The sequence below is a fragment of the Pleurodeles waltl genome, chromosome 4_1, assembly GCF_031143425.1.
Source record: "Pleurodeles waltl isolate 20211129_DDA chromosome 4_1, aPleWal1.hap1.20221129, whole genome shotgun sequence".
Taxonomy (NCBI): domain Eukaryota; kingdom Metazoa; phylum Chordata; class Amphibia; order Caudata; family Salamandridae; genus Pleurodeles; species Pleurodeles waltl.
In genome coordinates, this window is record NC_090442.1 from 538,316,827 (window position 1) to 538,330,494 (window position 13,668).

Consider the following 13,668-nt stretch of genomic DNA (forward strand, 5'->3'; position numbering starts at 1 on the left):
ACTCACAACGACGGTGCAGTTGGTAATGACTGTTCCTCTTTCCTTGTGCATGTCATGTAGGTCAGCGCCCACCAGAAGAGGGACATTTGGCGTGCCATCGCCAAGGAGGTCCGGACCCTGGGGGCCCACCAGAGACGGGGCACCCACTGCCGTAAGAGATGGGAGGACATTCGCCGCTGCAGCAAGAAGACGGCGGAGGCTCCCAACGTGGGAGGGGTGCCCGTCGCACCATGACCCCCCTGATGTTCCGGATCCTGGCGGTGGCCTACCCGGAGTTGGATGGGCGCTTGAGGGCATCACAGCAGACACAAGGGGGTGAGTACACTATAATTCAGTGGACTTTGCGCGCAGTGAAGGTGTCTGGGTGGGAGAGGAGGGCTGTGGGTTTCCCTAGGCCAGGGCGAGTTCCGTAGGCATGGCCCCTCCATAATGTAGGCCATGTGGCACTCTACCCCACCTCAGCAGAGTGCCAAGTCGAGGTATAGTTGCCCCTGTGGCATCGATGTGCGCAGATGTCCACCATTGCCATATAGGCCATATCCCAGAAATTGCATGTGCAGAGGGCAGGAGCACGGTGTAATACAGGGGGCAGCTGCGTTTGTCTTGTCCGCCAACGGTAGCGGTATGCCATGCACTAAAACCCTCTTTCTTCTGTCTCCCCCCCTTTTTCTGCTCTCCCTGTCCTTTTGTACATCAGCATCAACAGGCGGAGGTACAGTGGCACCGGAGCATGAGGGAGCTGCATCCCACATGGCCATGGAGGGCCATACCACGGACTCTGAATGCACCAGTGGGGCGGAGGGCGAGGGGAGCTTCACGTCGGCCACCGGATTACCAAGCAGCGACACAGACTCGTCCGCCGATGGGATCCCAACATCTGTGCCCCCCACTTCTACAGGTACAGCCGCCACCTCCCCTACCAGCACTGCCATCCCAGCAGCCCCTCAGCGTTCGCCCCGTGCCCGCTCACCCAGGAGGGTGGGCATCACCTTCGCCCCAGGCACCTCAGGCCCTGCCCCAGTCACCCCTGCTGCCCTCAGTGAGGAGGCCATTGACCTCCTCTGGTCACTCACTGTTGGGCAGTCTACCATTGTGAATGCCATCCAGGGTGTAGAACAAGAGTTGCAACACGGTAATGCATTCCTGGAGGGCATTCATTCTGGTCAGGCTGTCCTTCAGCGAACCCTGCAATCTTTGGCCTCAGCACTGAGGGCAACAATTGTCCATGTGTCTAGCCTCCCCCCTCCAACTTCCTCCACCCAGACCCAATCTCCTGTACCCCAGCCCATCCCAAGCACACCTACAGACCAGCATGCACACAAGTCAACACACACAAGTAGCTCAAGCAAACATAGGCACCACACACACCACAGGCACTCACGCAAGCCTCACCCACATACAGACACAACAACATCCACTGCCTCCACTGTGTCCCCCTCCTCCTCTTCTCCCTCCTCCCTCCCAGTCTCGTCTACACACACACCTGCATGCACCACATCTACAGGCACCATGAATCGCACCAGGACACCCAGCACCACAAGCCGCTCACCTGCACTCACCACCTCCACTGCCATTTACACGTCCCCTGTGTCCTCTCCCAGTGTGTCTGTGACGCCCCCTCCCAAAGTACACAAACGCCGGCAGTCACTCACCCAACATCCATCCACCTCACGACAGCCTCCAGTACCTGCACCTGCACCCAAACAGCTAAAGTGACACCTCCGACAACCACCTTCTCTTCCTCCACTCCCAGACCCCCTCCACTCCCAGACCCCCTCCCAGACCCCCCTCCCAGACTACCCATCCCAGTGTTCGTCAGAAACTGTCCCTCTGTAAAGTTGACCTTTTTGCCCCCACCCCTCCAATCCATCAGTCCTGTCTTAGCGCCTCAGCCAAAAAGCCTCCAATACCAGTGGTGCCTGTTCAAGGTTTTTGGAGTGCACCGGCCACCAGGGCAGGCAGTAGGACCCGGAGCCAAGGCACTGGCAGCCCACCCGCTGTAAAGGCTCTAAAATTGGAGAGTGGACGACGGGACCGTGTTAAGACTCCTGGTGGGAAAACAACTGACATGGGTTCCAAAAGGATTGGAGATTCAGCTGTGACTCCACCAAAGGTGGGGAAGGGCCAGAGGAAGTCTGCCCAGCCTGTTGTGAGTGTCACGGCGGAGAAGTGCGCCATCATTTCCGGCGGTCAATACACAACCGCGAGCACTGGCGTTACTGGTCCAGAGACCACCGCCAGAGTCACAGCCCAGGAGGGCCCAAGTATCATCACTGGTCCAGAGACCACCGCCGGAGTCACAGCCCAGGAGGGCCCAAGTATCGTCACTGGTCCAGAGACCACCGCCGGAGTCACAGCCCAGGAGGGCCCAAGTATTGTCACTGGTCCAGAGACCACCACCGGAGTCACAGCCCAGGAGGACCCAAGTATCGTCACTGGTCAGGAGACCACCGCCGGAGTCACAGCCCAAGAGGGCCCAAGTATCGTCACTGGTCAGGAGACCACCGCCGGAGTCACAGCCCAGGAGGGCCCAAGTATCGTCAGTGGTCCAGAGACCACTGCCAGAGTCACAGCCCAGGAGGGCCCAAGTATCGTCACTGGTCCAGAGACCACCGCTGGAGTCACAGCCCAGGAGGGCCCAAGTATCGTCACTGGTCAGGAGACCACCGCAGGAGTCACAGCCCAGGAGGGCCCAAGTATCGTCACTGGTCAGGAGACCACCGCCGGAGTCACAGCCCAGGAGGGCCCAAGTATCATCACTGGTCCAGAGACCACCGCCAGAGTCACAGCCCAGGAGGGCCCAAGTATCGTCACTGGTCAGGAGACCACCGCCACCGCCGGAGTCAGTGCCCTAGAGGGCCCCAGCTGCCACAGCCCCGCTGGGCGATGATGAAACGTCATGCCACACACCAATGTCCTTATCAGAACCGCCATGGCAAAGCACCGCTGAACAGTCCTGACCCGCCATGTCAAAGCACCGCTGAACAGGGCAAAGACCGCCATGGCAAAGCACCGCTGAAAAGTCCTGAACCGCCATGGCAAAGCACCGCTGAACAGTCCTGACCCACCATGTCAAAGCACCGCTGAACAGGGCAAAGACCGCCATGGCAAAGCACTGCTGAACAGTCCTGACCCGCCAGGTCAAAGCACCGCTGAACAGGGCAAAGACCGCCATGGCAAAGCACCGCTGAACAGTCCTGAACCGCCATGGCAAAGCACCGCTGAACAGTCCTGACCCGCCATGTCAAAGCACCGCTGAACAGGGCAAAGACCGCCATGGCAAAGCACAGCTGAACAGTCCTGAACCGCCATGGCAAGGCACCGCTGAACAGGGCAAAGACCGCCATGGCAAAGCACCGCTGAACAGGGCAATGCACTGGGTAGGAATGAATGGACCGCCACATCAGGCATCCTTATCCCATGTGCAGCTGGGACAGTGACAGGACACGACCTTTCACGGGGAGACTCATCCAGTCTGGGCACCAGTCCCCCCCAGTACCAGTAGAGACCTGCATCAACTTGAGAGACTGTGGCTTTGCACTGCCCAGGATGGCACAGTGGGCAAACCACCCACTGTATAGACTTGAGAGACTGTGGCTTTGCACTCCCCAGGATGGCACAGTGGGCAAACCACCCACTGTATAGACTTGAGAGACTGTGGCTTTGCACTCCCCAGGATGGCACAGTGGACAAACCACCCACTGTATAGACTTGAGAGACTGTGGCTTTGCACTGCCCAGGATGGAACAGTGGGCAAACCACCCACTGTATAGACTTGAGAGACTGTGGCTTTGCACTCCCCAGGATGGCATAAATAGGCATGGAGCCCCGTTGTGGATCTGGCTTTGCAGTCATCCGGCTGAGGTGCCCCCCCTTCCCTTCCCCCTGAGGTGCCTGTAGTATTTCTATCTGATGCCCCGGCAGTGTTTTCTCCGATTGTGGTCAGGTATCGTTTGTGGGCCTCGCCCATGCATTTTTGGACTGTTGGTGCACGGACATTGTTATGTACATATCTGCACTACTTCTCGTATTGTATAGAATTATGAGTGATTTTCAAATATATATCTGTATATTTTTGTATGACATGTATATTGGCACATTACATTGTTTGACCGATTTTCGCTTTGTGTATTCATTCTTCCGGGGGGATTGTGGGTTGTTACTGTGATTTCTTGTGAATGCATTGGTGTGTATGTTGTAATATGCGAGGGTGGGGGTGGGGGTGGGGGTGTTTGGTGTATGTCCCCCTAACTTTTGCCTCCCCCCGCCCCCATGTCATAGGTGCAGTACTCACCGTTGTCTGCGGCGCCTACGTAGCTGTTGGTCGTAGAGGAGCAGAAACACAAGGGCAGGGAGTATTTGGAGTTCCGGCTCCATGGATTCCTCGTTCCTCGTGGGATATATTCAGGTGAGCGTTTTCCCATAGCAAAAGCTGTTTCCGCCGTGTTTTTATCCACGGTGAATCCGCCCCGGAAAAGGTGGCGGATTGGCGGGTTGTAATACTGTGGGCGGTACATTGTCTTCCGCCTGTCTGTTGGCGGTGACCGCCGCGTTGCTTGTCTGTACCGCCGTGGCGGGCGAAGTGTTAAAGTGGCCGTCTTTGTTGGCGGTTTCCACCAGGGTCATAATTCCCTTTTTTTGTCCGCCAGCCTGTTTGCGGTATTTCCGCTGCTTTAACACCGCCCGCCAGGGTTGTAATGACCCGTATATCTTTTTCTTTTTCACCAGACAACAAAATCACAATACAATATGGCTGCTGTGTGCTCTTTGCTGAACTGAGTAGATCTGACTTCTGTTGTCAGTTTTCCACTTCCATTTTCTTTACACTGAATGACGTCTCACATTGCTTCCTGTCTGGAGCTATTAGGCTTAGAGGGCAGCAAAGTATAAGCATTGGGTAAAGGGGCTTTGTCTCGCTTCTGTGTGCTTTGGAAACATCGTCATGGGTGTTCTGCAGCTGATCGCAGTAGCCGATTCTACTACACTATCACATACGAAGCAATAAATAACAGATATTGATTTATAAAAATACCACCAAGGAGTGACTTAGTAAGATGGCGCTCAGAGCCGCGTTAGTGCTTCCTCTAAGCTTGAGAGACCTTACCAGACATGCTCAGAGCCACTCAGAGCCGCGTTAGTGCTTCCTCTAAGCTTGAGAGACGTTACCAGACATGCTCAGAGCCGCGGTAGTGTTTCGTCCAAGCTTGAGAGAACTTACCAGGCCTTCCTAACTTACATTGCACAACTATTCACCAAACTACAACTGACAACAAAAATCTAAATATTAATCACATTGGCGAAACCTAATGCATTTACCAATGCTTGTTTCATCTAAGTGGTAAAATCAAACTAATCATGGATACAATCATACATTTACCTTTGCCGAATTACAGCCACATGGTTTAAATCAGTCAACCTTTTTTTTAATGTTAACATACACAACATGCAACGTATGCTTTTTCTTATTTCTAAAAGTAGCATCCCACATGCTTTCCACTGAAACATTTGGTGTGAATCTAAATTACTATCCACGTTTCGCTTTTGTAGCATGTGCAACTGTGTATGTATAAAAAAGGAGCATAGTGTCTTTAAATACCAAAATCAATATTTTAATTTTGCTCTACATTAGGTGACCCATGGGACATTTTTAATAGGCATCTGTGCATGTAACCCAAAGGACTTGTTTGGCAAGTATCAAAAAAGAGGACTGGGGTGAGTACTATGAAAGGTTACAGAAAAAGTGACATAATTACACAATGTAGACATCAACAAAAACTGGACTGAGAAGTGAACCTGCTAACATTCAAATGAATGAATTCCAAATCACACATTTATTACCACACAGCTTTAAGAATAGTTTTTTTCTAATGAGTGGAAGTGTTGATCTGTACATTTATTTTCCTGTTTAACTAACATGTGTTAATGCTGTGTGCATGACACAATATAATAAATATGTGTTACAAGTGGAAAACACTTCTCTAATTGCATGGATTAAATGTCCTGCTTTAGTTTATTCTATTTTCTTATTGATTTTAATGATTGCCATCTGTTATATCTAAAATCAAATGTCGCTTCAAGGTGTGTCTCATAAAGTAGAAACTTGGATTTTTTTTGTTCTGTACTAAAACATCACAGTGTTAAAGTCATGATCTGTGGCAGAGTCGCAAGTGTACATAGTTTGAAATCACAGGTGTTGTGCTTATTCTGGGGAAGATAGGATAGGACTGGAGATGCATGTTGGTGCAGCTTGGCAAAAGGCTTTGCATTTGTGAAGGATGCATTAGACATAGACATCAATGTAGAGATCAGGAATTACATTTCCCATGTGACTATGCCACTCTCGAAAGGTTTGGTAATGAGGGTGGCCATATTGAAGCTAAGGATAATTAAGTATAAAAGTTGTTCAGAGTCTCCTTGCAAGACCATCAGATTACTTTGTTGCTACAACTAGGACCTTTTTACCAGACCTTGCAAAAACCTTGGAACTTGTTGTTCCCCTTTGAAACATGATTGAAAGTTGAAGCTGAATACTGAGTTGTAGTGTAAGGGATTAAGTTGTTGTTTGGAACCAGACTTGAGGAGTGTTAAAGGTGCTTCAGAAATCATTGTTAAAAAGAATGAACATATACTTCCGATACACATTTCAATGCTTACATTGTGTAAGGAAGGAGAAAGGATCGTCATCATCTTTAAGGACTGTTCAAATTGTATGTTGTATATGTTGGTGGTTAATGTAGTTATAGATATTTAGGAAAGTGATTCATTGAGAGTGGTGCAAACTGTTTATAATCTTGATGAATGTTTGTTTGCATTTAAGTTTAAGAAACTATATTCAATGTATTTTATCAGTGAAGGGTGTATACTCTCCAAGACTTGAGGAAGTTGTCTTTACCATAGAAGAGAATGAGGTTCATAAAAAACCCAAGCAATGCCATTTGCAAAGATGTTGTTTATGTTTCAGTTTCAGGAATGTTCTCCCAGAGAGACTGATGATATTCTGGTGGAATATCAAATGATGTAACAAGTATTTGATGGGCTTACACAGAAACAAGGTATTATAGGTAGAAATCCTGCTTTTATTTTATAAGTCACTATGACCCCGGTAGACATCAGCAGCCAGCAGAGTAATGAGTCGGAGTGGTGACATCCAGTTGTTCTGCTTTTCTTTTATCCCATTCTCTTTACCTGGGGTCTACTGCTAACCATCATATTCCTATTGTACATGACTGGCCTTGGATTTGGAAAAGTATGGACCAATTCAGCACTCTCACTGGATCCAAAATTCACGTTAGTGCTTTCTGACATTTAAGGATTATTCCTACAAACTTACATACAACACAAGTAAAAAAGGAGTGGGTAATAGAACAGCTCAAAATGTCGATGCTGATTACTACATTGTCAGAGTTCACAGGTGTACCTCAGCTTTCTTGTTGTTTCAGATACAATTATTCATATGTTTTGTTGTAGATGAAAATATTTAAAAATGCAATTGTGTATCTACATACTTGGATTATGAAAATGCACTTAACACAATGCCATTTAACGACTGTTTTTTAAAGCTGTTAATTTGAGATTATAATGGTAGGCTACGTATGATGGTGAATAAATATGCAACGTAAGTGCTGCAAAGCATATATCACAAAACAGGTAGCGCAGTTAGCTATAAAATATTTTAATATTTTCATGAGAGAATTTAGTATGGATGAACATTGCCATGTTTGCAGATGATGCACAACCGAGTTAATTAATAAATATGTAGGACAAACTAATGTGGCAAAGTAAGTTGCACACATTAAGATGATTCTCACCGTACGCTGCTAGGCCCTTCAACGAGGTAACATACAAAGTTCCCCTAATCCCACATGGCAATGTTAACCCAACCAGAACTGAGCATGTGGTGCTTCTCCATGGCTAGAAGCATTTCTTTATTCCGCACCAAGGTAGATGGAGAACCCTTGCATCCTTCTCTTAAACAGTGCAGATTATCTAGGAGCAACATGTGATTGACAATACTACCACCACCCACATCTATTTACAGCAATAAGATGGTCTAAATGTTGAAGAGTCTTTTTCCTAAGTAAGTAAGGGCAATTCATTCCCAAAGGCAGCACATACAAACCCACCAGGAACTGATTAGCAGCTGAGATTCTTAACAGTAGCAGCTGAGAGTAATATTACAGCCACCACTACACAGAAACATACTGATCCATTTGACACTTTGACCCCTTGTGTCCGCTATCTGGTGTACAATGTATGTTAATATATGTGCTGTTAAAGGAAGAAAACCTCAGAAGGCATGTAAAACCAGTGTTTCATATGTTAAGATGAACTAAACCTAAAAAGACATATCTTCAGTGACCCTGTTCAAGAGAAATGACTCCATATCATTTTCAGTGGGTAGATTTTTGTTCAGGTTTTTCTACCTATAATAATGGACCATGTGTACCATCTTGATACATTACTCTACATTTTAACATGTTGATTTAAATATGAAAAGAGTATTTAAAGATGACCACATTTTCAGAAAATAAAATTACAGTTTGAAAAAATCTATATTTAGAAAATATTTAATTGTACATATTTTGTTGAAAAGATACATTCCATTAAAAGCAGCTATAATTGTGCGAGTTTGCACCGTATAGGCAATGCTTTTAACAATGTTGGTGTGAAACATTACCTCCTCTGCAACTTTCCATATTTCTTCTTCACTCCAATTTCCATAAGGATCTAGGTTCTTTCGGAAACTCCCAGAAAATATAAAGACTTTCTATTAGGATAAAATAAACCATTTTCTTATATCAATATTTGTTGTAAAAATCTCACTTTACACCGAAATAACCATGATTAGAGCACTTTCAAGCATAACAAATAGTTCACATTGTGCAGTTTAATGGCACAGTTCATTAATACATGGAGAAATTTTATAACTTACTTAATTCATAGTTTTACCTACTCGTAAGTCACAACTTCTGTTTTTTCACAGTTTCAGCTCAAAATGCATTCATGCATCTATTCGTATTTCCCTAGCCCGAACAGTACTAATCTGAACCATGCAGATCTTAATCATATATGGAGTATGAAAATTTAAAAATGTATGCATTTATATGTGGTTCGTGCTTTTATTCTCCAATAAAAACATGTCTCCCCACATGACACCCTTCATGAATGTTGAATGGATTACTTTGGATCATCCCACTTTTCACTGGCGTATGCCCGGCCCACTAAGGTGTAAATTAAGTATTCAAATACGTGTAGCAAATATAGTTCAAAAAGTCTGTGACTTCTCTAAATTCTGGCAATATGTGGCTATCCACAAAATGTCCACTGCATGTCAAGAACTGATTGATAAATAATAATGGCCTAAATAAGTACAATAAGGCAGGCTAATTTCAGGATGGTTGGTTTGTGTCTCATCTTTCTAATTGTATTGTATGAATGTTAAATTAATCCTGGGCCAGAACAATCTTATCTTTGTAGCAAATAGCAGCAACAGCAAACGTCAGCAGGAATCACGAGAAGATAGATCACTGTAGCTGAGTTTGCAATCCTTCACTTCACTTGCCAGCAATAGAACGCGTGGGAATGGCAGAACATGGAGTCAGCTTGCAGGACCGCGTCAGGGAACCATGATGCAAGAATCCCTCAAAATGAAACCCAAAAAAACTGCCTCCAGCTAAATCTGTGTAATCTGGACCACGATTTTTTAAAGCCTTAGGCCCTTTTTCTTTGTCATTGCTTGGTGCACCATGTTAAGTAGTGGCGGCTGCAACAGAAATATTTCTGTGACAGCTTGCCAATCAGTTTGCAGTGAATCCACAGCCAGATTTGTTATGTGTATTTGTAGAGCACTCAATTGTGGGGGGAGGGGAGGTATCGTGCACTTAACCAGGAGCAGCATAATCAGGTTAGGGCTAAGTTGGTGGAGCCTATTCAAGGAGCAACGTCTTCAGGTTCTTGCAAATTATGAGAATTGAAGAAGAGGCAGCTCTGATGTGCAGTGGCAGGTTGGAACAGGCATTAGGAGCGAAGTAGGAGAACTCCTGACAACTGGCTCTGGTTCTGCATATGCTTACAGTGTGTGAACAGGGGTCCAGCTGAGTGGAGGTGTCTGGTGGATCTGAGGAAAGTCATGTGGTTGTGTGGATATGCTTGGGCTATGTTGGGTAAGCCCCTGGAGGTGTGTGTGAGAACATTGGAAATATACTTGTTTGTCTATAGGCATCCATTGAGCTCCCTGAGATATCTGGTGATATGCATGTGTCGTGTTCAGTTGGGGGTGAACCTGGTTCCCACATTCTCTATGGTTCATAGGTATTTAGTCAGTTGTGTGCAGATTCTAGTTTAGAGGTCGTTTCAGTAGTCCAGTTTGCTCTTGATGACGTTTGAGTGACACTACTGTGTGTGATGCTGGGGAACTATTTGAGGATCTTCTTCAGCATATTCAGGGTGTGGAAGCAGAAGGCAGTGGCAGCATTGACTCAGTCAGTCATGGTGACAATGTGAGGTTCTTGGTGTGGGGGTGGAATGGGGATGGTGGTGAGAGCAAGTTTTTCTGCCTACCAGGTGGAGTTTCACTTTTAATGTTTTTCTGCAAAGATCACAACTTCTATCTTGTCTATGTTAAGTTTGAAGCAGTTGTTTTTCATTCAGTCAGTAATGTCAGTCATGCAGGGTTCAAAGATTGGTCCTGGTGTTAGCTGTTTTGTCTAAGACGGAGAGTATTAGCTGTGTGTTTTCTGCGTAGGATATGATTTGTGAATCCTCAATGCATGACAGGAGAAGAACCTTCCTCTTCCATTGTTGTGCCTTTAATTTTTTTAATGGATTTATGAACGCCCCATTGATCTGCCAATCTATGGAGGATCTGCAGATTAATGGTCCAGAAATCTCCAAAAAGATACCAATTCATGTCCATAGTGGAGCATTTTTGGAACACTCAGTTTTTTAAAACTACTGAACAGATTTACACCACACCAAGTAAAGGCTCTTCCTTGAGTAACCTTCTATTTGCATGGCAAACTTCAAGTAATCCCATTTTTTTTTTTTTTTTTTTTTTACCCTATGTGAATTAAAATGGGAAACATTTTGTCTCTTCACTTGTGGGATTCTACACATAACCTGCATGAAAAACCCAAAGTGGATGTGTGTGTGTGTGTTTTTTTTTAAAGTATTATGCAGATTTCTCAAACAGTGTCAATGTTAAGAAAATAGAAAATAACAAGGCCAGGGAAGGTCCATATGTCACAGACCGGCCAGGGACTGATTGGAGGGAGTTTACATTATCAGTTCACAGTGTTGAGACTTCCTACTGGATGAACCCTAAGTGCTGTGGACAGTCCTGGGATAATGAAGCTGTCTTAACACAGGCGAAGAAGCCATCCTTTTTAAAAGATTGACGACATGCGAAAGTGTTAAACAGCTCTTGGACAACCACACATGACTTCACTAACATATTAGGTAATTTGGGATCCCCCTACTCATTATCAATCATCCCTCATGTAAGCATTTACAGACACCTCTGCTGAGATCCTGATCCTAGTTACTGGGGTGCCTTCCACAGTGTCAACAGAACAATTCTATACTGCTGCCACGCTATCTAGACTTCCTTCATAGGAAAACTCCACTTTGCTGCTCCTGCAAGGGAATCACTGTCTCTATGCCACCCAAGAAACATCAATCCAATAGAGTATCCAGTCACTCTGATGCCCTTGCAGAGTGTGGCATGGCCCTCAGAAGGGACGGCTTGCTTTCATCACTTAGAGACAATCCGAAAGAGCTCTGCGAAGAATTGAAATCTGACATATACTCATCCCTGGGAATCTTAAGATCAGATCTTAATATTAAACTGACAGCTTTACAACACAATGTGGACTCTGTAGGGACTAGGATAATGGACCTGTAAATGAAATCTGCAGATTTGGAAACACGTACTAGCCACCTAAAGGAACTCGCACAAGGACTTCATAGCCTCAATCGTAAAAAAAAAGAGACTTGGAAAATAGGTCTCGCATAGATAATATCCAGATTTGCAGTCTGGAGAAAGGGGCAGAAGGCCCGATCTGGAAGCCTTTATTATCGGGGCTGCTGGGAGATGCAACAATGGAAGCAAAATTCAACAGGGTTCACAAAGTTGGCTACAATATTCAAGCGACACGAGTCGCTCACAAGATGTCTAGGTGAAATTGCACTCCTTTGAGACCAAAGAAGCCATTGTTCGAATAGCGCAGGTGGTGGAAAAAGTCTACTTCCAAGGTGCACTGAATCAGGCTATACTCCCCGCAATGCTACCGCAAAGGCTACAATTCAGACAATTAAAGGATGCCCTAAGAAGAGATTGCATCAAATACCATTGGACATACCAGTTTGGCCTCACCTTCGAGTTCCAGAACAAACCATGTCATATCATATCATCGAACTGTTGGAAGCCATTGTGCTTATGGGTCTCCTGGAACCGGCGACTCGATCGGGGGAGGGTTACACGGGGAGTCCCCAGGAGGGTGCTGCCCACCCTGCGGCCTCCCCAACCTGACTTTTCCAACACAAACCTCGTCTGCATAAAAAATGATGACTCTACCTAGGGCAGTGGTTCCCAACCTTTTGAGTCCTGAGGACCCCCACTGAATCACTACTGCAAGCCAGGGACCCCAAGCTATTTGTATGATTTAAATTTCAAACATTAAACAGTAATTCACAAAAAATGCACAAATGAGTATACACCAAACAAATACTCGAATTACTAAAGATATAACTATTTTATATTGAAAGAATATGCAAAAACCACAAAATGTTATTGGGAAGGCTGGAGTTGCATCTCAGCAACTAACCTTTCAATGTTTGGTTTTATTTAGGAAAGCTAAATCTTCAGGTCAGATTCTACATTTCCCATGAAATGTCTGTTTTTATTCTTTAGGTACATAAGCTCTGATGAAGCTTTTTCATTGAAATATATTGTGGGGAAAGGAAGTAAACCCATAAGGGCCTCTCACCTCTCCATAGCCCCTCTGTACCATGTAATTAATTTATTCTATAGCACCTCTCTTACCACTGTAGGGTGTCGTAGCACTTTACAGGGGACTACAAGGTGTATAATGCATGTCATTCACACTCACAGGCATTTTCTAAGAGCGCTTGGTCTGGAGAAGCACAAACTCAGGGTTCAGAACATAACACGGTGGTTAGTGTTGACTTTAATAATAAGAATGTATTTCTACGCAAGAAACCTTTTTTAGCAGCATAGGGAAAATGAAAGACTGGGGGGAAGAACATAACTTTTTAATTTGTGCCATGCAGTTTGCATGCAGCTCTTTGACAGTTCATAGCTCACTGTACTAGATTACGATTGTACCTTATGAACAGCACAGTAACTGTAACCCACTGTGCTATTCACATGAATACTGTCATTTGCAAGACACACGTTTTTTGCAGCAGGCATATTAACCAACTGCACTACCTTAGATGAGTCAAAACTTCCACTAGACAAAACTGCCATCTCTTTCCACAAGGTACATTAATTACCAGAGTTATCTTGATACTTTTATTTTATGCCTGAACGCTGCTAAATGTATAAAGAACTCTGCAGTGCTTTTAAAACTGCTGCACTAAGGAAGTAATAAATATAACAACACACACTTTTTCTGTAAAGATGCCCCAGCTGAAGAAGTGCCTTTC

At 45.4% G+C, this 13,668-nt stretch overlaps 1 protein-coding gene across 1 annotated transcript in view; it reads right to left on the reverse strand.

Annotated features, from left to right (window-relative positions):
- CFTR (CF transmembrane conductance regulator) overlaps positions 1 to 13,668 on the reverse strand; it is a 1,002,572-nt gene that overhangs the window by 46,182 nt on the left and 942,722 nt on the right. The window contains exon 24 of the mRNA XM_069228908.1: positions 8,678 to 8,767. Within this exon, the coding sequence (XP_069085009.1) occupies positions 8,678 to 8,767 (90 nt within the window). The remainder of the gene's footprint in view (positions 1 to 8,677; positions 8,768 to 13,668) is intronic.